Source organism: Mycteria americana, chromosome 2 (genome assembly GCF_035582795.1).
Source record: "Mycteria americana isolate JAX WOST 10 ecotype Jacksonville Zoo and Gardens chromosome 2, USCA_MyAme_1.0, whole genome shotgun sequence".
NCBI lineage: Eukaryota > Metazoa > Chordata > Aves > Ciconiiformes > Ciconiidae > Mycteria > Mycteria americana.
The window spans coordinates 150,617,787-150,645,330 of NC_134366.1; the positions used below are offsets into that span (position 1 = coordinate 150,617,787).

The 27,544-nt window shown below is 38.5% G+C and overlaps 1 protein-coding gene across 1 annotated transcript in view; it reads left to right on the plus strand.

The window, feature by feature from the left end:
* MATN2 (matrilin 2) overlaps positions 1–27,309 on the plus strand; it is a 67,204-nt gene extending 39,895 nt beyond the window's left edge. Inside the window, exons 7-26 of the mRNA XM_075495014.1 lie at positions 1,793–1,915; positions 4,618–4,740; positions 7,140–7,262; positions 7,418–7,540; positions 7,888–8,010; positions 8,744–8,866; positions 9,079–9,201; positions 12,374–12,496; positions 12,591–12,713; positions 12,805–12,927; positions 13,092–13,214; positions 13,419–13,541; positions 13,683–13,805; positions 13,971–14,093; positions 16,221–16,634; positions 19,228–19,380; positions 23,443–23,514; positions 24,071–24,175; positions 24,421–24,516; positions 27,157–27,309. Of these exons, the coding sequence (XP_075351129.1) occupies positions 1,793–1,915; positions 4,618–4,740; positions 7,140–7,262; positions 7,418–7,540; positions 7,888–8,010; positions 8,744–8,866; positions 9,079–9,201; positions 12,374–12,496; positions 12,591–12,713; positions 12,805–12,927; positions 13,092–13,214; positions 13,419–13,541; positions 13,683–13,805; positions 13,971–14,093; positions 16,221–16,634; positions 19,228–19,380; positions 23,443–23,514; positions 24,071–24,175; positions 24,421–24,516; positions 27,157–27,209 (2,615 nt within the window). The 3' untranslated portion in view covers positions 27,210–27,309. The remainder of the gene's footprint in view (positions 1–1,792; positions 1,916–4,617; positions 4,741–7,139; positions 7,263–7,417; positions 7,541–7,887; positions 8,011–8,743; positions 8,867–9,078; positions 9,202–12,373; positions 12,497–12,590; positions 12,714–12,804; positions 12,928–13,091; positions 13,215–13,418; positions 13,542–13,682; positions 13,806–13,970; positions 14,094–16,220; positions 16,635–19,227; positions 19,381–23,442; positions 23,515–24,070; positions 24,176–24,420; positions 24,517–27,156) is intronic.
* The last annotated feature ends 235 nt before the right edge of the window (positions 27,310–27,544 follow it).

Below are 27,544 nucleotides of genomic sequence, written 5' to 3' on the forward strand. Positions count from 1 at the left end.
CTTGATGTACTTATGACATATTTTACAAAGGAACACTCAGTCACTGAAATTAAAAAAAAGTTGATAGGCCAGTGAGTAATTATTTTTAAATAAACTGTGATAAAGCCATATTTAAGGAAACTTGGATGGTTGCAAGAGCTCAGAACTTTTTAACAATTGTGGGTTTAGGCTATCACAAATTGAATATCTAAAAATTAATATATCCCAAGACACTCATTGTTTTTAAAAATACTGAGCCTTCCCCTGTCCCTTCCCCTTTTTACATTTTTTTTTTTACACATGTAAGGAAGCACACATGATCACCAAATTTACAGTTATACTAATTTCTAAACCCTGGTAATTAGCAGCTTTGTGATTACTCCACTCTTTGAAAGAGTGTGTTAAAAGATTCTGCAGGAGAACTCAAAGTATTTAAATGTTAAAATTCACCTTAGTGTGGGTGTTTGTATTGTAAAAGATGGTGCCAAACAGATGCAATTTTTCACAGAGAATACTGGGGGGGTTTATTTTCTTTTTTTTTTTTTTTTTCCACATTTTTTCTGTGCTCTGAGAAGTTGCACAAGCCTCTTCATAATGATGTAAACTCTTGGAAAAAGGAGAATGTTCCAGCTGGAACTTGCTTTAGCTAGTAAAACACTTTTTCAAGCCAACATTATCTCTGTCTATGTATAGTGGTAAATCTGGACCAATTACTGCAAACTCCTTGCTTAGTTAAATAAACTAATAAACAGCAATATTTAGAACTAAGTAATTTTACATTAAGTACAGAATTTTTTTCAGGTAAACAAATAGCTGCAGACATGCCTGTTCACATCTGTAAATGATTTGCAAATAGAGACATATGAGACTGTGTTTGTGTCTGAGGGAACTCCACTACTTTTGATCAAGTTAAGCTAAAGTGATTTGGGCCTATATAACTAAAAATAGCCATTAACAAGTTGGCAATAAAATATTATGAGGAAGTTCAGTATAAAGCTTTTTTCCTAAAATGTTCTTTTGCTATACTTACGGAGTCAGCAGATTACATAGTTCATCTAGAAGTGCACGTATCTCACCCCATTGCTTTACAGTCCATTGTATGAGACAATATAATTTTTAAACCCAATTCACACCTCTCTCTCCCTTCCCCCCCTTCATCTTTCACACAACCAGTTGCATACAAGACTAAAAAAAATATTCCATTTTATCTTACTTGGAATAGGAATAGGAAAATCAAAGAAAGGGAACATATTAAGACACTCTCACACCCACAATTTGTATCTGTCCCCTTTAGGCTGTAACTGCTTGAACCTGTTGGCAGTTTAAAGTTTCAAATTGGTGATTTCTCATCCTGAAAAAGAATTTACTGTTTATGAAATAATCTGAAAGCCATAATTTCTATTTCAAGAGTTACTAATATTCATACTTGCTCTCTGAGAAAATTTTATGGTGAACAAAAGAGAGAGTCTTGCTTTTTAGAGAAAGAAGGCATGATTCTGTGGGTGAAACAGGGCAGGACTTCAAGGTTCTCCCTTCACACCACTTCGCATTAGTTTCCCTTTGTGATTTTTGGCAAGGGAGATCTGCACTTCATCAAGTTTGTTATCTGCCAAGTGGGGTTGTTGTCTTCATTTCAGTCAGGTGTTTTTAATTAACTCAGGTTACTCAAATAGGTGGGGATACTGCATAAATAAAAAGCTGTACTGATCTTTTTCCCTTGCTCTGCAAAGGCATCATGTATTAACTACAGTGTCATAGTGTATATGTATAAGGTTCCAATGTGATTTCTTCAATTATTAACACAAATTAATAGGAGTGGACCACTGTGCTGAAAGTAATCACGGCTGTGAGCAACTGTGCCTAAATACTGATGGCTCCTATGTCTGTCAGTGCTCTGAAGGATTTGTCATCAATGAGGACCTAAAAACGTGCACACGTAAGTCTTGTGGGAACCTCCTTGATCTCAGCTCACCTGGTGTCCTGATTTCAGCTGGGATAGAGTTAATTTTATTCCCAGTAGCTGGTATAGTGCTGTGTGCTGGATTTAGTATGAGCATAATGTTGATAACACACTGATGTTACAGTTGTTGCTAAGCAGTGCTTACACCAGTCAAGGACTTTTCAGCTTCCCCTGCTCTGCCAGGGGTACAAGAAGCTGGGAGGGGGCACAGCCAGGACAGCCGACCCCAACTGGCCAAAGCCAGTTGGCTTTGGCATAGCCATGCCATACCATGCAACGTCATGCTCAGTATAGAAACTGGGGGAGTTGGCTGGGGGGCAGCGACCGCTGCTCGGGACTGGGTGGGCATAGTCAGTGGGGTGGCGAGCAATTGTATTGTGCATCACTTTTGTACATTCTTTTATCATTATTATTATTATTTTCTCTTCCTCTGCTGTCCTGTTAAACTGTCTTTATCTCAACCCACAGGTTTTACTTTTTTTTTTTTCCAATTCTCTCCCCCATCCCACCGCGGGGAGGGCGTGAGGGTGAGTGAGCGGCTGTGTGGTGCTTAGCTGCTGACTGGGGTTAAACCATGACACCTAGGAAAGGTTTCCGTTTTCATACAGGGAAGAGGACCCACCTTCAATTTTGATAATTGCATCCAAGTCTGTCTTTTCATAATACTTTAATAATGATTTGAAAGCAGAAACAGACAGAAAAAAGGACTTAGGATACTTGTCAAGATAACTGTAAATCCTCACATATTCAGAAAAGTTTTGGAAGATCTGCTCATCCCCAGGTGTTGAGGACAGTTTTTCAGTCACATGACAAATGTGTCTGACTGATAGGTCATCTTGACAGCAGTGTCCCCCAGGCAAACTGCATCAGCTTACCTGGGGCAGGAGGAGAAGTGAGAGTCCCACACTGAGCTTTACATTTTGCATGGGAGCCCTTAATATGTGACCAAAAGTTGTCCTGACAACTCTCCACCCTTTATAAATTAAGAATATGAGAATCATTGCAGTTTCGCAAATAGCTGAATTGCCTCCTTCACTGGAAAAATAATATATAGAAAGGGCCAGGAAAAGAGGAATGTGAATGCATTTTGCCTGTTGACTTTTCCTGGACCTCTTTGATGAGAGGGTTTTGGCTGCTTTCTCTACAGAGTTTGGAGGTACATTATTTTTCAAGCTTGTTGAGTGTTGGAGCAGCTCCAGAGTTTGCTCCTTTTCTTGCACTTGGGCAACACAGTTTTAACAGAAGTCAAACTGCAAGTGCTCAGTCACAAAAGTGATCTAGGGAGAAGTGAGGCAAATCAGCAAGGCAATTTGTTTTTGTCTTCAACCTTGTCTTTGCCTCCATACTAACCTTTTTAGCCCCATCCAATACCTTGTCAGACCTTGCTTCTGTCTGCCACTGCAGCTCTCCTGAAAGGGGCAGACAGTAATGCAAAAGCACAACTAGTGTACATGTAGCAGCGATAGGGTCTACTAGAAACAATTTATCTAGACACTTATCTAAAGGAACCACTAGAAATTTAGAAACAGCCAAACTATGGAGTTTTATCAACTTGCAAATGGAAAATCCCTTTTCCTTTGTAGTAAAAATAGGTGTTTTTTCACTCTTGAGTTATTTTCCTCCAGGCCATACTTGGAGACCTATCAGCAGCATTAAAACAGTGCTGTGGCTTCTGGAATCCCTCTGTGCAATGAAACTGAGACCTTTTGAATAGCTCCTCTTCTTGCCAGCATACCTCTCTCCTCATATATATTTAGGAAAGAGATTTGTCCTATTCCTGAGCTCCAGATGAGTTGTTGAAATCTCATGGACATTTTTAGGCTATCATGAAAAGAGGTTTGGCACTCTGGGATTTCCTGAATGAGCAGTTGAATGGAAGGGATTAGCATTTAACATATACCACTCCTAATGGGAAAATGTCTGGGAATTACAATTCTGGTGTGATATACACAGGCACAAGTATCTTAAGACAGCTGTGGGAACACCTGAATGGTAAACAGATTTCTACTCTGACAACTAATTCCAAAAAATGAGTGTGTAGCCAATAGACGGTAGCAAGTGCTGCCTGCAGGATCCCAGGGGTCCTATGTCTTTGTATTACGGAGAACACATAAGAAATTTGAGATGGAAAATGGACCATATTTGACAGTATTTGTCATTTGCAGTTCTTTGCAAAAGCTTGAATAGTCTAAGCCAAAGACCGCTGAGGTCCCCGAGAGGTTTTTTGCTTGCTGCCACAGCAGCTGGGTCAGGCACACAAGTGAGTTCTGGGGACTGCCACCTTCACATTGGGCCATTTAGAGTCTGTATTTGAAGAAGAATGTTAATAAGGTAGCTTTTATGTCTTTGCCACTGTCTTAAATAAAATCATTGCTAAAGTGTTTTGGTTTTTTTAAATTCAATTTGTAAGTACTGAGATGTGGACTCTGAGCTATGTTAAGCATAGGAAAGTATGATTTCTCAACTCTGCTTAAAGCGGCCAATGGAAAGTACACCACAAGGCCCTCTTACATTTTATTGAAGTTATATGTATATTATTAGATAAGGAATTGGATTACTGTTTAAGCAGTTCAGTGTATTTATATTTACTTGCTTATATGCCATGCAAATACTAGAGATGAAAAATAATTGATTCATTAATTGTAAATTTTTTTTAATAACTTCAATTGCTCCTACAGGAATTGACTATTGTGCTCTGAGTGATCATGGCTGTGAACATTTGTGTGTAAATGGCGACAGATCTTATACTTGTCAGTGTTTTGAAGGATACAGGCTTCGTAACGATGGGAAAACATGTAAACGTAAGTTATTATTCAGCAACTCAGAGTCAGATTTTTATTACACACATGGTAGAAATCTGTAAGGTAGGATTTGATTACCTAAACGTTGCTGTCCAGTGTCATTTTAAATGCTCGAGGACTCCAAAAGGTCATAGTTTCCCCTTTGGTGCCATATTTGCCAGCAGTATGTCCATATCTTGGATGCTAAGGCATCTGAAGTGATACTGGTTGCATACTTTTAGGCACCTGAATCACACCCTAAATGTCTGTGCCATTTAAAAAGCAGCCCTGAAATTGGACTGTTGTGGATCCAAAACTATTTTATTCTGACTTACATCCTTATATGGGACAACTGTAATTTTATTCTCAAATCAAGGCAAAAATATATAATGTTTCTAAAGTCTTACACACCATGAAGCTTGCAATATTATTAATGGAAAGTTCATTTTGTCCAGCATGGGATAAGGATGATTGCAAAAGAGATATCATAATTGCATTACACATTTGACTACATTATGCAGTTATGATGAGTGGCAGATATCAAGAAAAAATTCATTGCAAAATTTTCTCCATTTTTATAGCTTTGATCATTAAGTGATCAAAGAAGAATCATGGATAAGTCTGAAAAACACACAGGCATTAAGTATTTTGTAACTGTAATCCAAATAATATCCGTAGATCTCATCAACATTTACTGTTAAAAAACATTTACAGAAAAAAAATTAAAGATATTACCGTGACAAATGAAAAGTTCCTTATTCTCAGTTTGTGTATCACAACACCACCCTACTTTGTTATTCCATGCAGAGACAAATTCTGCTTGTCTCAAAAAGTACTGACACTCTAAAAGCAAGTGAAATGTTCTGTTCATGCAGAAGTCCAGAGGGATCATCTAGATTGGAGCATTGAGCTATGATTAATGGAATGAAATTTAACAAGTCAAAATGCCGGATTCAGCACCTAGGATGGAGTAACGCCGGGCACAACTATAAATTGGGAGAGGAGTGGCTGGAGAGCAGCCCTGCAGAAAGGGATCAGGGGGTGCTGGTCGACAGCAGGCTCAGTGTGAGTCAGCAGTGTGCCCTGGCAGCCAAGAGGGCAAACCGCATCCTGGGGTGCATCAAACACACTATAACCAGCCGGTCAAAAGAGGTGATGATCCCACTGTATTCAGCACTGGTGTGGCCTCACCTTGAGCCCTGTGTGCAGTTCTGGGCCCCACAATTTAAGAAGGATGTGAAGGTTCTTGAACACATCTAGAGGAGGGCAACAAAGCTGGTGAAAGGGCTGGAAGGAATGTCCTGTGAGGAGCGGCTAAGGACTTTGGGCTTGTCTAGTTTGGAGAAAAGGAGGCTGAGGGGCGACCTCATTGCTCTCTACAGCTTCCTGAGGAGGGGAAGCAGAGAGGGAAGGTGCTGATCTCTTCTCCCTGGTATCCAGTGATAGGACATGTGGGAATGGTTCAAAGCTGCGCCAGGGGAGGTTCAGACTGGGCATTAGGAAGCATTTCTTTGCCGAGAGGGTGGTCAAACACTGGAACAGGCTTCCTAGAGAGGTGGTCAATGCCCCAAGCCTGTCAGTGTTTAAGAGGCATTTGGACAATACCCTTAATAACATCCTTTAACTTTTGGTCAGCCCTGAAGTGGTCAGGCAGTTGGACTAGGTAATCATTGTACATCCCTTCTAACAGAAATAGTCTATTCTATTCTAAGTCCTTGCAGGAAAATAAAGGGTGTGGGGAAGAAAGTAAAAGCAAGAAGTTAGTTTATCTAACATTAATTAATATATTGTGTTTTACTTTATTTTGAAATATGAATTGTATCTAAATTCTGTATCAGAAAACCCTACTGAACATCTGATTGCCCAATTGTAGCTGGCAATTTTCCAGAATTTCACAGCAGGATCATATAATTTGTCTTTCTCTCTACCCTTAAATACTACATACACCAACCTTCTGTAATCCTACTTTACAGAAAAATTACAAACACTGTCTGAACTTAAGCACAGAGGAAAAAAAAGCTTAACTATTTCAGGTTTGAGCAGGTCCATTACTGGAGATAAAAAGATGATGATAGAAAGATCTATTTCTCACCAGAAAGTTTACTTGAAATGTGGATGTGGGATTTAGGTGCCTTGGAAATCCCTGTGAGTCACTAATCTGCATGCTAGGGACACGTGAAATTCTACCAACTCTAGAACTGGAGCAGTGCACTTCTCCTTAGTAGTAAGGTTGTAAAATTAGCAGGACAAAGATGTACCTTTTTGTTACAACAAAAAAGGACAGCAGGTGCTATAAATGATTTGCAGGATTGAGTCCAGTATACTATCAAGGACAAGAACATTCAGTAGCTGGGAACTGTGAGACTTTGAACATCTCGCCCTTAACTAACACAATTTTTTATCTATTAAATTATTCCCAGGTAAAAATGTCTGCAAATCCGTCAACCATGGCTGTGAGCATATTTGTGTTAGTGCTGACAATTCCTACGTCTGCAAGTGTCGTGAGGGGTTCATATTGAGAGAAGATGGCAAGACGTGCAGAAGTGAGTGACCAGTATCTACTGAACATTTTTGCATGTGCATCAGGCAAGGAAAGAAAGGGTTTTTCCACTTCTTACTGGAAAAAACCCTTCCTTTTGATATCTACATTTTTAACAAGTTTTCATTCAAAACCTATATTTATATCAATCATTCCCAGGACAAGACATCTGCAAATCAGTTAGCCATGGCTGTGAGCATATTTGTGTTAACGAAGATGACTCGTATGTTTGCAAGTGTCATGAGGGTTTTCTGCTGAGAGAAGATGGGAAAACATGCAGAAGTAAATACTCTGATAATTACTCATAGACTTTTATCTACAGTATGTAGATTTGTGGAAGTGTTCTAACAAATACAACAATAACAATTTACTGTTATAATATAGGAGTAGTATTGTTATACCTGCCAGAAGTTTGTAAGAGACTGTGAACAGAAATAGTGTATTTTAATAGCCGAACTGATATGACTGGAGACAAAGACTCACAATTTTTCAGGTACCAAGAGTTAGAAGTGTTTGCTGCCTAAATTTTTTCCCATTTCTTCCAGTGATATCAGTAGACCTATTACTTCTCCCTACATGATACATTCGCTGTAGATGTGCTTTAACCAAATATCATCAACTATTCTCAGATAAAGACATTTGCAGTTCAGTTGACCATGGCTGTGAACATGTTTGTGTTAATACTGACGAGTCATACATCTGCCAGTGTTATGAGGGATTTGCACTAAGGGAAGATGGAAAAACGTGTAGAAGTAAGTATCCTTATCTTTAATAGAAGATTTCCTTTATAATCTGTGCATTCGTAGACATGTTTTAAATACCAGCAACCGTATTTTTTTCCAGATAAAGATGTTTGCAATTCTGTTAACCATGGCTGTGAGCATGTTTGTGTTAATACTGATGAGTCATACATCTGCCAGTGTTATGAGGGATTTGCACTAAGGGAAGATGGAAAAACATGTAGAAGTAAGTATCCTTATCTTTAATAGAAGATTTCCTTTATAATCTGTGCATTCGTAGACATGTTTTAAATACCAGCAACCGTATTTTTTTCCAGATAAAGATGTTTGCAATTCTGTTAACCATGGCTGTGAGCATGTTTGTGTTAATACTGATGAGTCATACATCTGCCAGTGTTATGAGGGATTTGCACTAAGGGAAGATGGAAAAACATGTAAAAGTAAGTATCCTTATCTTTAATAGAAGATTTCCTTTATAATCTGTGCATTTGTAGACATGGTTTAAATACCGGCAACCTTATTTTTTTCCAGATAAAGACATTTGCAGTTCAGTTGACCATGGCTGTGAACATGTTTGTGTTAATACTGATGAGTCATACATCTGCCAGTGTTATGAGGGATTTGCACTAAGGGAAGATGGAAAAACATGTAGAAGTAAGTATCCTTATCTTTAATAGAAGATTTCCTTTTTAATCTGTGCATTTGTAGACATGTTTTAAATACCGGCAACCTTATTTTTTTCCAGATAAAGATGTTTGCAATTCTGTTAACCATGGCTGTGAGCATGTTTGCGTGAATACTGATAGTTCATACATTTGCCAGTGCTATGAGGGTTTTGTATTGAGGGAAGATAAGAAAACTTGTAAAAGTAAGTTATTTCATGTTACTGTATTTTTTGCACTCAGAGGTCTACTGAAGAAACATATTGTGTTAGAGGTAGGTCTCCTTATAGCAGATTTTGCCTGACAAAAAGGAGGATAAATTCTTTATTTACTAGAGGCTTATTACTTTTAGTCTTTAAAGGTTTGGAAATGTTCTCATTCATCGAACTGTATTAAATAAAATCTAAATTATTCCTAGATAAGGACATCTGCAAATCAGTCAGTCATGGCTGTGAACATCTTTGTGTTAATAATGATGATTCATACACTTGCCAATGCCATGCTGGATTTGCACTAAGGCAAGATGGGAAAACATGCCGAAGTAAGTAGCATATGAATAAATGAAGAAATTTCATTTGCCTTTTATTAGGAGATTATTCACTGATTCATAGTGGTCAGAATGGAATAATGTTCTCTGTAGATCATAAGACTTCTATGAATTAATTATTGTTTGAACTAAAGATACATTTCAGAAAATCAGCCAATTTTAAGGTTTGAATGTAGCTTTTAAAATGTGAACTTCATTTCTAGATTGAGTATGTTGAGTTTTAATCTTGAGCATAGGATGTTGCTGCATTTTACTGTGATGGGTTGAAGTTCTAATTGCCACTGTGTTCTGTGTATATTCATGGAGACCATGACTTAACCTGTTCCTTAACCTCTTAGCATATTCTTTTGTAAGTGATAAGCAGATGAAACTCCTTCAGGCTCTTTATATGTTTTCTAATCTTTTCATAAGAAAGATTAGAAAGATTGTATGTTTTCTAATCTTTTCATAATCTCTTCTTGCTCCCCTAAAACCTCGGCTACTTATCAGCATCGTTGTGGGGGCACCACAGTGCTGCAAAGTCCCCTAATAGGCGACAGAGCAGGGTCCAGGGTAGAGGAACTATAACCCCTGTAATTCTTATTTGAATCTACCTATCTTTTTTTACCTTTTATCTTTTTTTTTAATCTTATCTTTTTTTATGACCAAAGATAGCATTAGTCTGTGACCAAAATATTCTGTTAGTGCTTGTGTTCAGTTAGTTATCTACCATGATCATAAGCCGTTTAAGACTCTCAGTCACACAGGTGTCCTACATTCTGGAAGTACAGCCTTCATTCTTTGTTTCTAAATGTATAAGCTTAGTTCTGGGTATTTTAAAATACATATGATTTGCTGTTATCTAGCTTGCAAAAAGATTCATGTCTCCTTGTATCAGCAGCTGCTCTATTTTTATTTGCCATTCTCTCAAAACTGGAGTAACCTACAAACTTTGTCAGTGATTATTTTGTATTTTCTTTTGGGTTGTTCATAAAAATGTTAAGGAGTAGAGAAGCAGGGGAAATTCTTAGAAAGAAAGCCACTTGATGTTCACCCATTTACAATTTATTCTGAAGACCTCTCTAGCCAGTGTTAAACCATATAATGTTGATTCTGCAGTCATTTTCTTGATCAAAATAAATACCAAGACTGCTGTATTACTGGATGCTCCATTGTGTGAACAGCATGAGCTTTATGAATCAGCTTCATAATCAATTAAAAAATATATTTAGTTCGTTTTCCAGGATCTATTTGTCCATAACACCAAATTGATTGATATTAATTCTCTTTCTTTGATTTTTCTCTGAATCAAGTTCCACATTATCCATTCCATTATTTTACTGCAGATCAATGTCAAGCTGACAAGCTTAAAGTGAACTACTCATCCTTTTCAAACACTGGAACAATATTATTTTTTCAGTGTGTGTGCATACACTGGGGATGGAGACTGCTCAGTGTTTTGGGGCTTCCTCGGAGTTCTAGGACTTACTGAAAAATAACACTAAGCATCCAAGCTGTTCTTCAGCCAGCTCTTTTACAGGTCTTCACTGAAAGTTATCTGGAGTTACTGATTTTAAAATGTGTGTGTTCAGTAGGTGCTGTGTGACCTACTTCGCAGCTGATGAAACTCTTCACTCCAATAATATCATCAGTAGCCTATTTCATAAGTTCAGATCTGAATACACTAAATATTTTTAACATTTCTGCATTAAGATTGGCAATTCTACCATTTCTATCTATTAATTAACAATACATTGTTAGAATGCTTTTTGTTCCTATTAGTCTTTAAATAGCTTACTCATACTATCCTTTATTTTGTTGGCCATGCACCCCCTTGTCCTTTATCTTATTACTTCAGTGTTTTCAAATTCCTAATATTTTCATGTTCAGTAAATACCATGAATGTTTCTTTCTTTCAATCATTATTCAAATCTTACAGCTGTTTTCAATTTCAATTTCTAAATGAGGTTGCTTTTTTTAACTACTCTGGCATTATTTTTAGATTATAGGACTACATTTTTGGGGGGTATCTAGTAAAATAACCCTAAATAGTGCAATCATTCACTTCTTTTTTTTATTATTTATTATTATTATTCCCCCTCCCCCATCCCAAAATACTCTGGCTCATATTTGCTTTCAGCTATGTAAAATTCAGCCTTTTGAAGTAATAGCCATGTCCTGCTGCTGTAAAGTATCTGTTTATAAACAACAAATGTGTCTGAGTTGCATGCAGCTGTGTATAAGCAGATGCTAATTTTTACTTACATGATAATTTCTTCTTTATCTGCTATAATGGGATCCAGTTTAGATTGCCATGTCTTAAATGTAATGCTTGTTGAGTTAGAAAATTGTCCTCTGTAGTAGTTTTTGGGATCTTTGTATTGGCAGCATGAGACCTCTGGTAATTTGGCTTGGATTGAAGTTCTTGTAAAAAATATGGTTTTCTTCCCTACACATTAAACCTAAGTATTTTGCTGAAGAGTCAATCTGAACTTGGCTGTCAGTGCTGTTCTACTTTCTATGTAAAGGTAGTTCTCCATTAGCAATTAAGAATATTTTCTTTTGTGTTGCAGTGAAAAAGAAACAGGGAATGCTCATAGATGGTCCCACTTCCTTCTGTACTTTCTCCCCATCTATCCTTCTTGAAGAGGTTTTAACCAACTGGTTTAACATTGCAGTCATACAAATCCTCCCATCAATTTTCAGCAATACCAGTTAGATTTTATTTATCCTCTTAAATGAGTAGTTCCTGTTCTTCTGGGGTTTGTTAATGCAGGCTCTTGGCATTGGTGTAAGGATGTTAAAGAATTATTTTCCTTCCTGTCCTGTGGTGTTTTGCTTAACTTTTTTTTACCAGCATGAATTCGTGCTAAATGACTGTACTAAATTATTCCCTCCTTTCGCTCTTATTGCTCTTAATGTAAAGTCCTCCTCCTTAATCTAGTCAAATTAATCCTAAAATGATTTATTGTCAGTGGGAAGCCGTCCCAACCATACAATTCTTTCTACTCAGATGGTAAAGAACTCATGCTCTATGTAAGCTGTCTATCATTTAACTAGCTAGAGATTTGCTTTCAGTTTGCAGGCTTCTGTCTTTCTTTGCTCATGGGATTACCCCCACAGTCTTTGTATTTATAAAAAAAGTTTAACTAGCAAACCACATTAAATATTATCTAACTATTCCCAGGCAAGGATATTTGCAAATCAGTCAACCATGGCTGTGAACATGCTTGTGTTAATACTGGTGATTCGTTTATTTGTAAGTGTCAGGAGGGATTCCTGCTAAGAGAAGATGGAAAAACGTGCAAAAGTAAGTAGTCCGATACTTATCAGCATACTTCTTATCTGCAGCTCATGCTTGTATAGAAATGCATTAACCAGCAAGAGCTGTCATCTGTTTTCAGATAAAGATCTCTGCAAATCAGTCAACCATGGCTGTGAGCATGTTTGTGTTAATACTGATGATTCGTATATCTGCAAATGCCATGATGGGTTCCTGCTGAGAGAAGATGGGAAAACCTGCAGAAGTAAGTAGCATGACAGCTTAATTTGATGAATTACACATATAATTGAGGCCTCTTGCTGATGTATGTAGACTACTAACTCTTCTGTCTGCAGACAAGGATGTTTGCAATTCAGTCAACCATGGCTGTGAACAAGTTTGTGTGAATACTGAAGATTCCTACATCTGCAAGTGTCGTGAAAAATTCATACTGAAGGAAGATGGAAAGACATGTAGATGTGAGTAGCCTGAGCTATAAAAGTATGTTTTTATTTGAGGCTTTTAAGTGTTGTGGCTGTGAGTGTTGGCACATGCATATATTTGTGATTTCCAACTATTTTAATAAAAGATATTAGCTCTCCCTAATGAACCTCAGCTCACAAACTCCATCCACTCTTCTCAGATAAAGATGTTTGCAACTCAGTTGACCATGGCTGTGAACATATTTGTGTTAATACTGATGATTCCTATATCTGCCAGTGTCATGAGGACTTCATACTGAAGGATGATGGGAAAACTTGTAGGAGTAAGTTGTTTAATCTTTGTTTTGTACTTCCTGATCTGCTAATGAAACACACTATCCAACAGTAGTGTGTTATTTGTGTCTTTAATATAGAATCAACTTCATGGAAGTGAGCTCCTTCATGGAAGATTATTGCCGTAATTTTTACATTTTGTGAAAGTTATTTACCTAGCTAACTGTGCTAAATATAATTTTCATTATTCCAAGGTAAAAATACCTGCAAAACAGTCAGCCATGGTTGTGAACATGTCTGCGTTCCAACTGGCGATTCGTACACGTGTCAGTGTCACAAGGGATTTATATTGAGGCGAGACAGGAAAACATGCAGGAGTGAGTAACTGAAACTTTTATGGGGAATCTGTTTTTTCAGTCATGAAAGAAATAACAGACTTAATTTCACTCAAAGCTTGTTCATGCCAGTTTTGCATTTGAGAAATGGTCTAATAAGGAAATTCTCTTAACAATTCTCAGATAAAGACCTGTGTAAATCCATTGACCATGGCTGTGAACATATGTGCATTAATAATAACAATTCATACAGCTGTCAGTGCCATGAGGGTTTTCTCCTGCGACAAGATGGGAAAACATGTCGAAGTAAGTAACTCAGTATGTCTGTCAGCCACTCTTCTCTGGCATTGCTACATAAACGAACAAAGATGTTATACTCCTTTGCATACATTCTTCAAATACCATGTTTGGAACCTTTGAATTTATAAATATGTTAAATAGAATACATATAAATATTTCAATTTTTCCTAGATAAAGATGTCTGCAAATCAGTTGCCCATGGTTGTGAACACATTTGTGTTAATAATGACGACTCATACATCTGCAAATGCCAGGAGGGATATGTACTAAAAGAGGATCAGAAAACGTGCAGAAGTAAGTACATTTTATTTAGAAAGCATTTGTGTCTTTGATTTCTAAAATTACTTGACCTCACTTCAAATGCCTCACTTCAAAAAATGCCTCACTTCAAAAATGATTTAATATTTGAAAGCCCAAAACATATGTGAGTGTGATGGAAAACGTCTTGGACAATTAACTTGATGCTCTCGTAAGCAAAAAACTAACAAATTGGAACAGTTGTTTTGGTATAGCATCAAGTACGATAATTCTTTCCAAACATCAGGAAAAAAGCCAAAGTGAAATCTTATTATCAAGGAATGTGCACTTTAATCAGATTCATATACTGTGGAGCTTTTACCTTTATATACTCCATTTTAAAATATCATTAATTCTATTTGCTTATCTTCTAACATGACATGCTTTGAGTATGACAAGCATTTATCTCATCACCCCTTAATACTTGGAGGAGAAATTAGTCTACTGGAACTCAGTAAACACATTTATTCTGCAAAAATGGATGCCTTAGTTTGGGAGACTGTTATTACCAAAAGAATGGTAACAATCCATGGCTGATCTCAATCCTAACTAAAACCATTCACCATGAACTGCTGCCCTATCTTGACTTACGCAATGATACTGAGGTGGTTCTGATATTCATATTCATTGCATTTCCATCACCTTAGTACGTGACACATCTTTTCCTTAGATGACTGCAGAAAGGAATTCTTGGACAGCAGTTTTAAAATAGAGCTGTTGTCTAAGAAGAAAAGCGAAGCTTTAAAGCTGAAAATTCCTTATTCCTACACTGACTTGGTAACAGACATCTTCAGTAATTTCTGCAGTCAAAGTAATTTCTGCTGCGCAATTCTCTCTTGTATAGTGCTTACAGCATTCTTACTATACAAACATCAGAGATAAGCAGAGGTCAAAGTTCATTTGGTCCAGACTAAGATGCAAATCTTACGTTCCTTAGTACGGCAAATTCTCCCTGGAAGTTACATTCATCAAATAGGAGCTGAGCATCTCTGTAGCCAGCCCCATGCACAAAGCATGCTAGTCTATGCCTGCTGGAGGCAATTGCTTTCCAGAATAAAAAACACACCTGGCAGAACCAGTCTGCAGCTTCAAAGACATTCTCCAGTCCCTAAATTCCCTAACCTTGTCATGGATGCACGGTGCCTACAAACCGCTTTGATTTTTGCATGTGCACTTGCCAAAAAGTACGAGAACTCTAAATTTGTCAGTCTCCTGACAAACTCCCAGCTTTAATGGGTAAACCAGAAAAGGTTAATTTCAGCAATACATAAGCCTTCTAATTAAAAGACTGTTAAAGAGTTACAAGCCAAGCAAAAAACCTTACATAAACAATTCTGATCTATGTTTAGCAGCTAGGCACATTTCTAGCATTTACTCTCTCACCTATAGTTTTTTTAAGGTGTTTTTCTGCCACTAGAGGTTTAAGCTTGTGCTATAAAAATATGTGCATTGTCTGAATTTTGTCCCCAGAGTTGAACTTCATCCTAAGCTCTAGGGCAGGCTACCCAACCCTTCTCTTCTTGCTCAGCCTTCCCCCAGCTCTTTGGCTTTTGCCTCACTGTTCCCTGACACTCTAAATATGAATCCTAGATTTTTCACCTTATATACAAGTGTGGCTTCACTGACTCATTTCTTTGTACCACCTTTACCCTTTTGCTACTTCTGCAACACAAATGCAGCTCCAATTATTCTCCTCCATGCCTTTCAGTGCTGGTCATCTACACAAATGTAAAGTTAGCATACTGGCCTATCCCTGGAAGAAAGTTATGGCAACTCTGTCTCTATATCCTAGCTATGTTCTTCAGTTATACAGTTCTGTCCACTTCACAGTCATTCTTAAAATTTGCTGATTTTTGCTGTATTTTTAAGAGTTGTAGTATTCTGCAAAGCACTATGTCTCAGTAAGTATTCACTGTGATTATATTTTTGTAAAACTTTTGGTCATAGGCACACTCTTAGCTTTTGATACAGGCTGTATACAACATCTTTAGACACACTGGCAAAGTTGGATGAGCCGGGAACAAGGTACCCAGGATGATCTCTGAGTTTATGCAGTCCTTAGGTCCCTTTTTCAGCTTTGTGGAGTTTTTTCATGATCTGAACGCTCTGCTGCTTATTTCACAGCATGCACTGAAGGCCCACTTGACCTGGTGTTTGTGATTGATGGATCAAAAAGTCTCGGAGAGGATAATTTTGAAATTGTAAAACAATTTGTCTCAGGAATCTTGGATTCACTTGAGATTTCACCCAAAGCTGCTCGAGTTGGTTTGCTTCAGTATTCCACTGAAGTTCGCACAGAGTTTACATTAAGGCAGTTCAGCTCAGCCAAAGACATGAAGAAAGCTGTATCACAAATGAAATACATGGGGCGAGGTTCCATGACAGGACTGGCTCTGAAGCAAATGTTTGAGAGAAGCTTCACAGAAACAGAAGGAGCAAGACCATTTTCAGCAAATGTCCCTCGAATCTCTATTGTGTTTACGGATGGACGAGCCCAAGATGAAGTCTCTGAGTGGGCTGCTAGAGCAAAGCAAAATGGTAAGCGGAGATGTTTTTGACTCATTCTAAAAGGCAAATATTGTTAGAAATAAGATGTGGCAATAGAATGGATGTGCTGCAGTATGTTAGAGCGTTTGCCATAGCAGTCTGGCTAGTACAGTGACCACTGTAGCAGAACATCAGATCTTTGGTGTCCACAGGAGCCTTTGCTACAAGGCATGTATGTCACCCCTAGTGTGGGACCCATGATGAATGTCTCGCCACTGGGTTCTGTGCCATCCACAGTTAGTGGTACTACCCACCTGGCATGCCATGCAGTGCCCTAAACATATCTGCTAAGGGTTGACATTTGATACAGAGATTTGGGAACACTGGGAACTTCATCAAAAATTCTAAGAAAACAATTTAAAAAACCCCCAACCTGTCTCTTCAAAATACAGAAATCTATCCTCCTGAGAAATACTATGGTAATAATTGGTTATGTTATATTTTTATTTACATACATTCTGTATTTTTAACCAATTGTATAGTGCTGATGGTGTTCTGGAAGGAAGATGGGTCCTCTTTACAACAGGATATAGCTGTAGTGCTGTCTATCTTTCTGTTTCTATGTGCCTTATCAGGTGATACACTGAAATGTAACTGAAAACTGGTGATTTTTAATTTAGAATATGTCTGGGCAGAAATCCATCCTCTAGGACACCTGTACCACAAATCAGAAACTTTTCAGCTGTTTAGCAGAGTCAACTGAAAATTTTCAAAACTTTTCAAGAAAATAGAGGATCCCTTTTTTCTTTGCAAAACATTTTCTATTTCATGAGAAACTGCTTTAAGAACCATGGCTGGCCCACAACACAGAGAAAATAGCCAGACTTTAGAAGATGCTGCACATCTTTGTTCTGTTCTTGTTTTATTGACTTATCAATCATAACTTGATACATGATTAGTATAGTGTTGGTCAGGACTGATACCTCTCTGTAAAGAGGAAAGGGAAAAATGTCTAAGGATATGAGAAGAGCATGTGCTAACAAGAGTGCCATTACAATGAAATATAAGAAAAGTGGTTTTTAAAATATTAAAAACAAACCTAAAGATTTATATGCTAACTAGTGAGATCTGGGAAAGTACATGGAGGATTTACAGGACTGAAGAAGAAAAGAAGTACAAGCCAACCTTGCTTACTTGCTGAATGAAACCTCCATTCTGGACTGCTTACACTGATATTTGTAATGCTACAAGCCAAATCCATCCCCTGTGTAATTGCAGCATAGGCAATGTAGTAATGCTGAATATGAAATTGGCCTTGAATGCTTTATCACTGATATCTCCAAGTCTTTAAAAAGCAACAGACCTCAGCATGACTGGTCCATTCATTAAATTGAATCAGCTTCTGGTGAATGTTTTACTTCCCTAGCTAAAGAGCAATAATAGGCAGATTCATGACAAAAAGTATGGAGATGTTTACCTTAAATGTTAAAGAGTTGGAAAATGCATATTTTATGATGTTATCAGGCCCAGGATTCTTCAGCAAAAAGGTTGAAGTTGCAATTCAGTGAGTGTGTAGCTGTTATTACCCCTGGATAATAAAGAGATATCAAACCTCCTCATCCTAAGTTTTATCTGAAACCAACCAGCTGAGAAGGCAGCTTCTGCTCTTCAATCTTATGAAAGAGCTTGAAATACTATGAAGCTAATACTTGTATTATGAATCACAAAATCAGTACTAGTTGTGGACACTTTCTAAGCCAGAACTGATGTAAAGAGAAATGTTGTATTGGCTAATATGTTCATGAGAATAATAAAATAACTGCTGAAAAAAGGGATCTTGAAGATCACTGTTTTCTATTCATTGCTTGTTTAAAATCTGTCCAGTGAGAGGGCTGTGAACCACTTTCTCTTTCCCTGCTTTCAGAGTGAAGAAAACTACAAATCCTCATTTACTTTCTCCGTAGCACCTCTGCTGGGGAAATGCTTGTCTCGAGCATCCCTGTTGTAAGGCTCCTTCTCTCCTAGCCCCACAAATCATTTCTTTTCCCCTTTTCTTCCCTCGTAGGTCTGGGTGCCTTTGCAGTGCCTCCCAGCCCACTAGTGACCCTTAGAGTGCAAGAATCTAGTCTCAATGTGCTCTGAGGATTTTGATGAAACACTAAGTATTTATATTTTTCTAAAAAAAATCACTGCCCTCTTTCAGGATTCTGACTGATTTGCTAATATACAACAGGTCTTCCCATCAACCCAGTAATTAGCTTTATTGCACACACCCTATGTACAGAGACACACACAAACCAGGAACTTCCAGTGCAACTGTGAGGCTGACTTGTGTGATTCTCTTGGATGTTTTGCAGTACTCTTTCTGGGTTCATTTGCTATCAGTAGTGGCCAGGCAACTGTCATTTCTTTAGCTTAAAAACTACCTGTTAAATTACAGCAAAGTGGTGGGTTTCTACATATCTCTCAATAACTAAAGTATATTAAGCCTGTTCAAAACCAATTTTGAAGTTACACAGCATATACATTTCTTGTGCTGCTCTTTTCTCTCTAAAATGACTAATGCTCATATTTTCCTTTCATGGAGGAACAAGGGTTTAGAACTGCTGATGTAATAATTATGTGCAATTTCTTTTGAATCTAGGTATAATTATCTACGCCATTGGAATAGGAAAAGCAATTGAGGAAGAACTGCTGGAAATTGCTTCTGAGCCATCATATAAACATCTCTTTTATGCTGAGGATTTCACAGCTATGGAGGACATAAGTGAAGAGCTAAGAGCCCGAATCTGTGAAGGTAACAGTATTACACTTTCATTGAGATAGAAGACATGAATGCTTACAGATTTTCTTGCAGGCCTAAAAGGACAACTGGTGTCGTAGTATAGAGCATTGATGTCATTGCAAGGCGTAAGTCACTCATGGTAATTTTTCTGCCCTGTAATATATGAGGAATGTATACCCTTAATCTATCACCAGGTAAAGGTATATAATAATTGTCTTTATTTTCATAAAGGTTGCATAAAATGTACACTTGTGCCCAGAAGAATCAATTGCTCCCTCCCCTTTCTTTTTCTACAGTTAAGTCAGCCATGCACTGAACCCCACCCTGCCAAAGCAGCATGATCTACTTCATTAGGAATGTGGGAAAATAATCAGGGATTTGTAATGTCTTAATGAGAATAAAAAATTACTCGTAAGACCAGTGGCAAAAACAAACCACAGCAAAACAAATCATCAAGAGCTGTTGTGCATGTTTATAGAAGGCTAAAAATAGTTCATTGAACCAAGAGTGGATCTCAGTTATGCATAAGCTCCAAGTTTTGCTCCACAAATGTGGAAGGTTTGTTCCAGAAAGCACCCTTCCTCACTCTAGCACAAATAGCCTCTATCTAAACATTCCCAGCTGAAGTTTTGCAAGGGGAAGGGGGAATGTGAACTGGGATGAAAGCTGTTCAGCCAGAGAGGGGACAGCATGTCTCTCCCGTTCACACAGTCCCAGGATTCTGTATTATTTGTACATTCAAATTGGTACCTGAAGCAAAATCCAGAAACATCACTGTGAATGATACTAGTCATAGCAGTAGAATTGTGCAAGAGGATTTAATTTTCACTAGCTTTTCTTTGGTTGTTTTTCTTGGAATTAAATGCAAACAGGTTTTACTTTCTTCTTTAACGTTACTATGTAAAATTGGCTGGCAAGCAGCAGTGCATTTCTTCCTCATACAGATGTCAAGGAAGAATCTGAAAAAAAAAAAAGAATCTGAGAATGTTTCCTAGCTTGTATATTCTTTGTGTTTCTCTCAGTCCTAAGTCCTAGTTCCATCTTTCTGAAAAACATGAAACCAAGTCTGTTCAATTAACTTTCTTATTAGACACATAATCTGCTGATGACAGCACGTCATCTTAAAAGCTTGGGGAGATGCCAAAGCCAAAACTATCTGGCAACCAGTATAATAATTCTCACTCATTAGCAAACCCCAGAGCTCAGTCATGGAAATGCATCCTTCAGGTACCCACAGCAATGTTTAGCAACCACGATTCTTTTTTTTTTTTTAACTACATTACTTACCATATGAAAAACAAGTAAATCCTGCCCCTTTGTGGCAGTTTCTAGACTACAGCTCTTAACTACACCTCTAGTAACTGGGCAGAGCTGGTGCCTCTCTCACCAACACGCAATGCCTCACACCTGTGAACTAAGGACTGAGCCAGCTTTGTTTTTCTGGACCCTCCAGGACTACCTATTGCTCATGAACTCACTCCACCAGAAATTCTGCCTCCAAGCCTGTTACACAAGCTGAAAGTTGTGGGGGTTTTTTTCCTCTGTTTTTGGTTTACAGCTTTATTTTTTTCCTCCTTTGCAACAGCAGTAATTTAATTTTTACTCCAGTCATGGTCCTTAGCTGAGGACTTCTGAGGCTACAGCCTGTGAGGGCAGTAGGAGACCCTCTGAACCTCATGGACTCCACTGACAAAGCCTCTCATCCCCAGTCCCAGTTGTGGATGGGCTGCATGTTTCCAAGTAAAGCAGAAGTCCTCCAACTCTCTTTTGGGGTAAGGCTTTTTCCTTTTATTCTGCAAGAAAGCATCAGCCTTGTAGAATAGCTGCTGATTACTATTAATTATTCTTCATTACTAGTAGTAAAAAAAAAAAAGTGGTTTTCTCTTTTGCCTCTATGAAGAGGAATTTAGTTGGAAGGTTCCCGTTCATTGCCTTGATTAATGTTCATTTCTCATCTGACCGAAAGCACTAACGAGGCTACAGCAATGTCATATGTAATACACGCTCATCATAATTGCCTCTTCACGCCTGTTCTGAGCACCTGCATTATGGGAGCCTTTAATTACATGGTCACATACTATTTTTGGCACAAGACCCCAGCCCTGATCAGATGACAGTACTCAGCAGCCTGCTGGTTAACATTCTGATCTCCTTCCAAATTGTGGATTGTCATCACTGTTGCAAACAGTCAGCTACTGCTTTTGAAGACACTTTCTCCCAGGCTTTTCCTAAGAAAATACTTAGGTTTTGTTACAAAACAGAACACTAAAAACAAACACCCAACTTTAGCATTGTTCCCCAACAAATTTGAGTGTTTATGTTCACTGCACTGACTTCACAAAGGGACTCGTTTAGGGTTAGCAGCCTCTCTTGCTACTTGTCTGATTATTCACAGCTTTACAGAGGTAATGAGATCAGAAATCTTTGGGCCCCAACCAGTTTCTGAAGCCTGAAGAGGAGTTTCTGAAATACCCTATTCCTGTCCCAAACTGAAAACCTTCTGCCACAACTCTACCAGCATATCTATAGGTCTTCTTTCCTGTCCCTTACATCTGAATCCTAATTACTTGTCTATACCAGTCCAGTGTCCAAAGCTCAAACTTTGCAGGTCACTTCCTCTGCCCTTCCTAGACAGCCTCCTCATTAGCCTACAGCTCTTAAATAACTTCTAGAGCAAGTTATTACACAGGGTCAAACACTCAAGGTTCATCTTACCTGTTTCTTCCCTCCTAGACTGGAAATCTCACCATCCTTGTTCCCAGTTGATCATTCTTCTGCTAGACTCCTCACCCAGTTTGTCTCATTCCTTACCTTGTGATCTCATCCCCCACCTCTCTGCCCTGAACTCTTCTCCAAAATCTGTGTTCCTTCCATCAGCTGGTTCTCACGCAGACTTTTTGATATATATAAATATTTTAGTTTTGCCCACTGAACTCTGGTCGTCTTACTCAACCACTCATCTCTGGTTCATTCCCTGTTCCTCATGCTCAAGTCATTCCACCCCCCACCCAGAGGGTCTCATCTCCTTCCCAGTGCAACTTAGCACAGCTGCATATTATTGTGCATCTGTCAAAATTCACTAGACCAACAAAGATCCCAATAGCTATAACAAACCTGTGGGTCCCAGAAGCATCTTCATGGCATATCAGGAGAGTTTGCACCATCACCTTTTACCCTCACGCATTCACTTTCAGTGAAGGAACTCTGGGTATATTTGCAGGGAGGGAGTCCCAGATGCTCTGTCCACTCCCCTGGCAGAGTTGATCAAGTCGTGCAGTTGTTAAATGTATGTTCTTCAGCTCATCTGGGCCATTAAGGGCTCCACAGTTAATTGAAGGTGAAGCATTTGTTTTCTAGAAAAGAACCCGTTCTCGAGGAACCAAAGCTGCCTCTACATTACCCTCTTGCGGCAAGAAAGGGGTAGTGCACAGAATGACTCGACGTAGTTATACCTACATTTAAAATAGGTTTCCATTCCTCTCCAGAGACTCTTTGACTAAAAATATCGGTATGTGGAGTCTGAAATAAATTCCTACATTTTAAAGGCAGTGCTTGATGAATTAGAAACTTGTATTTTTGCTTATAACTGCAGTGCATCAAATAAACTCTACTGCACCCTTCTCACCTAACCACTCCCAACTCCCTGATCAGTTTCCTGTTATAAAGGAGAAAATTGAAGGAGATTAAGAACTTTCTTCCTTTTCCAAGCAGTTTTTATTCTTATTCAGTTCACCCCAAAGGACTGATGGATGACAATGAAATACAAGAATTTGCACTAAAGGATACAAAGTAGGTTGCTGTTATTTCAGATTGCTTCACTATTAATCTATTTGTAAAGCACTTGTGATTTTGGCGGAGTTCCTCTGATAGTCTGAGTTGAAAGGCAAGTCCTGGAGTTTCCATCAACAGTGGACCTCTTCTAAACTGCACAGGTATCAGGCATTCTCCATGTTTTATGAGAGATGGAGAGAAACACGAAGTTACTGGTAAGAAACATCTCCATTTCTAGGGAATGTGAACACTTCTTTTGCTCCTTTTGTGATCTCACTTCCTTTGGCAATTTCTTTCTACCAGCCTTGAAAGAGTCGGCTCACCAGCAGGATCCATCATCTCGGAGGCTTCATAAGACTGGTCCACAGCCTTCAGGTTGGCTGTTTTAACTCAGTGTCCTGCTGTCTCCCCAGATCACTGCTAAGTTGCCTCTTCATGCCACCTTCTGTAGCAAACCCTAACCATTCACCTATAAGAGAATTGTTCATCCCATTCCCCTTCCTACCCCCTCCAAGCAACCCTTCTTTCTGCAATTCACATCTGCTTTGTACAAAAAAATTTGAGATTCTTTGCATGGCTGCATGCTTCTTACACCATCCAAATGAATTACTTCATGGGGAAACTTGTATTTCAACACTGTGCTTGGTATTTTAAAGCATGTTCAGCTTTCAATCACTTCTGTTTCTCACAGGAACCTTCACAACTCCTTTTCAGTTCTGCAACCCACAACTTAAATCATGTATATAGTAAACACAGCCTAACAGTTCGGTTCCTTCACATCTTTGTATCCCTAGTGCTCTCCATGAATGATCCTCACTGCAATCAGTGAGATTACTCACTAATTAAGGAGAACTGGGTGCATGTGAGTAGAAAAAAAACGCTGTATAATGAAGTGGGTTTGATTTTTAGACTTTTGGGGGGTTTCCTGCAGGACCTGAATCAACCACAATAGCCATCACAGATGTCATTGCCTGTCCCCATCTTGCAATACAGCACAAGTATCTTTTTGAAGAGAGTCAGACTCACTCAACAACAGGTAATCAGGTTACCTTTGTTTAGAAGAATCCAGACTGCTCTTTGAATATATAGGCCTAAGCATTGTGTACTATTTTCCAGTATTTACAAAATCTGCCCCAGAGCATTCCTTTGGATGTTGACCTGTTTTGAGAACAGGATGCTGTATTAAACCTGCTCTGCATTTATAAGTCCTTGTCATTTCCTCCTTCATCCCATCTGATTTATTCAGTATTTAGCCTATGCTTGACTCTTTCTGTTTTTCAGCAAAAGCTTCAAAAGATAAAGACCAGTGCAAATGTGAAAACCTTGTGACATTCCAGAACTATGCAACCAATGAAGTAAGAAAACTCACCCAGCGATATATCCTTTCAGAATAATTGTTTCTTACATAAGACAAGGGGGGCAGGTTAAACGAAACTGTAATTGTAACGCATTAAGTCTAAGCTGTCTCCATAGCTCAAATCAATCTACTGTAATGAAAAGCTAAACTATTTAATAGACAATGTTAATCTCCAAGAAGCAAGGCTTTTAAGACTTAAAATCTGCCTCTCCTTCATAGAAGGGACCAAAATATTAGTAAGGATCTTAACTTTTAATAATCCCTAACACTAAACACCTTCAGGGACAGCAAAGAAATGAGTGGTCAAATTCAAGACTAACACTCTTCGCTTTGGGTTATTTCTTCAGATGGTATCGAAATAGCATTTACTGGCTACAGGAGTCAGAATACAGGTGATGTTTCCCTTCTGAACTGCTTGGTGAAGCACTAGATGCAGCAAGTCATTTAAAACAATACTCCAAATGAAGAAGAATTCAGAGGACTGAGGGCTGATTAATTTTGCATAAACAAATATGCAGATAAAAACTAGCTAAGTGCAGATCAATAGCTTTTCCCCCCACCCCCACAAGTTAGTCCAGCTTTTCAAGGGAGCTGTTAGTACAGTAGCCTTTATACTATCTGCAACATCCACCACGTCTCAGGAGACAACAGCAGCAAATTGTCAATACAACTTTCTGCAGCATTTTGCATCATGCAGTATTTATGCAGCAAATTCCTGTGTTTTCTTCATGAAAGCTGCTTCTGCCTAATCAAATAAATAGTAAGATGACACTGCATCTTCTATTTAAGTTTTGTAACTGTGTGCAAGATCAGTAAGTACTTATTTCCTGCACAGAAGAGTACAGTGATACCAGCAGCCCGTAACTGTGTGCTTCCTAGAAAGAACAGCTTCAGACTGAGGAACCTGTGAACAGTCTGTCCAGAGTCAGGCTAACAGAGCCCTCAGTGGTCATGACAGGAGGCAAGACCACAGAGGGCTCCGTTAACCTGATGCAAAATATTGCCTACCAGTTCAGACTTTACCTCCAGCTATTTTGTGTAACTGCAGCAGCCAGCCTCCCTCTCTCTCACCTTCTCAAGTAAATCCTTCAGCAGATAGCTCAAGAAATGATGTTCTGATCACTTGATTAAGTTATTCCATGCAAAGTAGAATTACTTCATGAAGGGGGAGAAAGCCATCATATAAGGTTATTACTAGGTGCTTCAGATGCTCATCAACATTTATACTTCTCTGAGGGACTTCTCCAAAGTGTCCAGATGACTTCAGAGGAAAATCTCTAGGTCATTTCCCACATCCTTAAAAGTGTTATCCAGGCACACACAGTTCCAACCAAGATGCTGACAAGAAAGGAGACCACTCCTGCCTTCAGCAGAAGCCTTAGCCTCTTTACTGTCATCTCCTGCAGCTGGGCTATGACAAACTCTGAACTTGCTCAGAATCAAAGAAAACAGAGCTTAGCAACATGTGCTTTTTTGCTTTACAATTTGAGCAGGCAACTCTGTGATTTTTAGAGTCTGAGAGGGACTCAAGTTGATGGAAGAGCAGCTGACACCAAGCTGGAGACCTATGCATTTTGACAGGAACAGTGCCAAGCACTGTGCAACCACTGCTTTGAACAGAGTAAGAACTATACAGTTTCCTCTCCATTACAAACCTCATTTCTCCTCCTCTGAGCTGAAGAGCAGCTCAGATACTGAGTGATATACTAGCTCTTGATAACTGCCAAAGACTCTGCTGGCCAGTCCCCATCCCAGGGATCTAGGGGGAAGGGAGAACTGGCTAAAAGACTAGCTCCAGTTACAGAATACAAATTTAGAGGGACCAATCCAAACTGTCAATTATTTGTATCCAACCACATTTAACTTTTTTCTATCAGTAGATGAATGCAGTTTCTACTGCTTGAACTTTGCCTCAGTGAACACTTGAGAAACATTGATGTTGCATAGAAAGCAGCCCAACTGATGCTAGCATGCATATAGTAATCCCTTCTGCATGACAGACAGTTGAGAATTACCAAACATAAACCCTCTGTATGGGTAGGCTAGTTGCCACAGAAGCAGCACTCCCAGTCTTGCTCCACTGCTTTGCATTGCTGCAGCTTCTTACTTTCAGTGGAGCCAGCCCTAGATCCCACAGAGCTTGCTGTGCTCTACTCCACATCTGCCTGGAAACCACTGGCTTTATAAAAACAATACCCTACGCTACACCACCACAGGGTAGGAATATAAGGTCATCAGCAGACATTTGTACTGCAGTCATGGAGCTGCATAGGGTTTTATGATCTACCATTAGCTTACATGTAGCTTTCCATGTGATTAAGTGAAACATTTTTTAAACAGCATTAACTAGGATAAATACTTGGCTTCCCCTTAAAATACAAGAAAATGGCCAATTTTCAGAACCACCAGCCTTTTTAATAAGCTGCAGCCTGAACTCCATGTTGAGGTATACCTGTTAATGAATGGGGCTTCACACAGCTTTCTCAACTCAGCTGAACAAAGCAGAATAAGAAAATACAGGGGAGTATTGTATGAGAAATTACTGGGAGTCAAAGAGGGTAACAAAGAGGAGAAACAAGAGCAAGTTTATGGACCATACCAATCAGGCAGCTGATACTGTTTTTCTATTAATGCATGCTCTTTCCTTAACTTTTGTCTACTGGAAGAAATGACAAAGAGAATGGAAGACTTGGAAAACAGGCTAAAATACTGATCAAAATGTAAAGTGTATACTACACTGTATATTTATACATACAAACTTGTCAGAGCTATTTTCTTAAACTGGTTCAAAGTAAAATAACAAATCCTTGTGTCTGAAGTTGAAAAGAGTATTTTGGATCCCTGCATCTATATACTATGTGTTCTGTCTTGCATTGATTGCAGATAAGGAATGTTGAAAATTTTATATATATATATATAAACGTTTCAGTAACTAGCAAAAATTCTAATTAAACAGAACTAAACAACTGAAATAAGCTATGCAAAACAATAAAATGCTGTGGTTTTTTTTTTTTTTTAAGTGAAACCTCCATGTTTTGAAGTACTTTT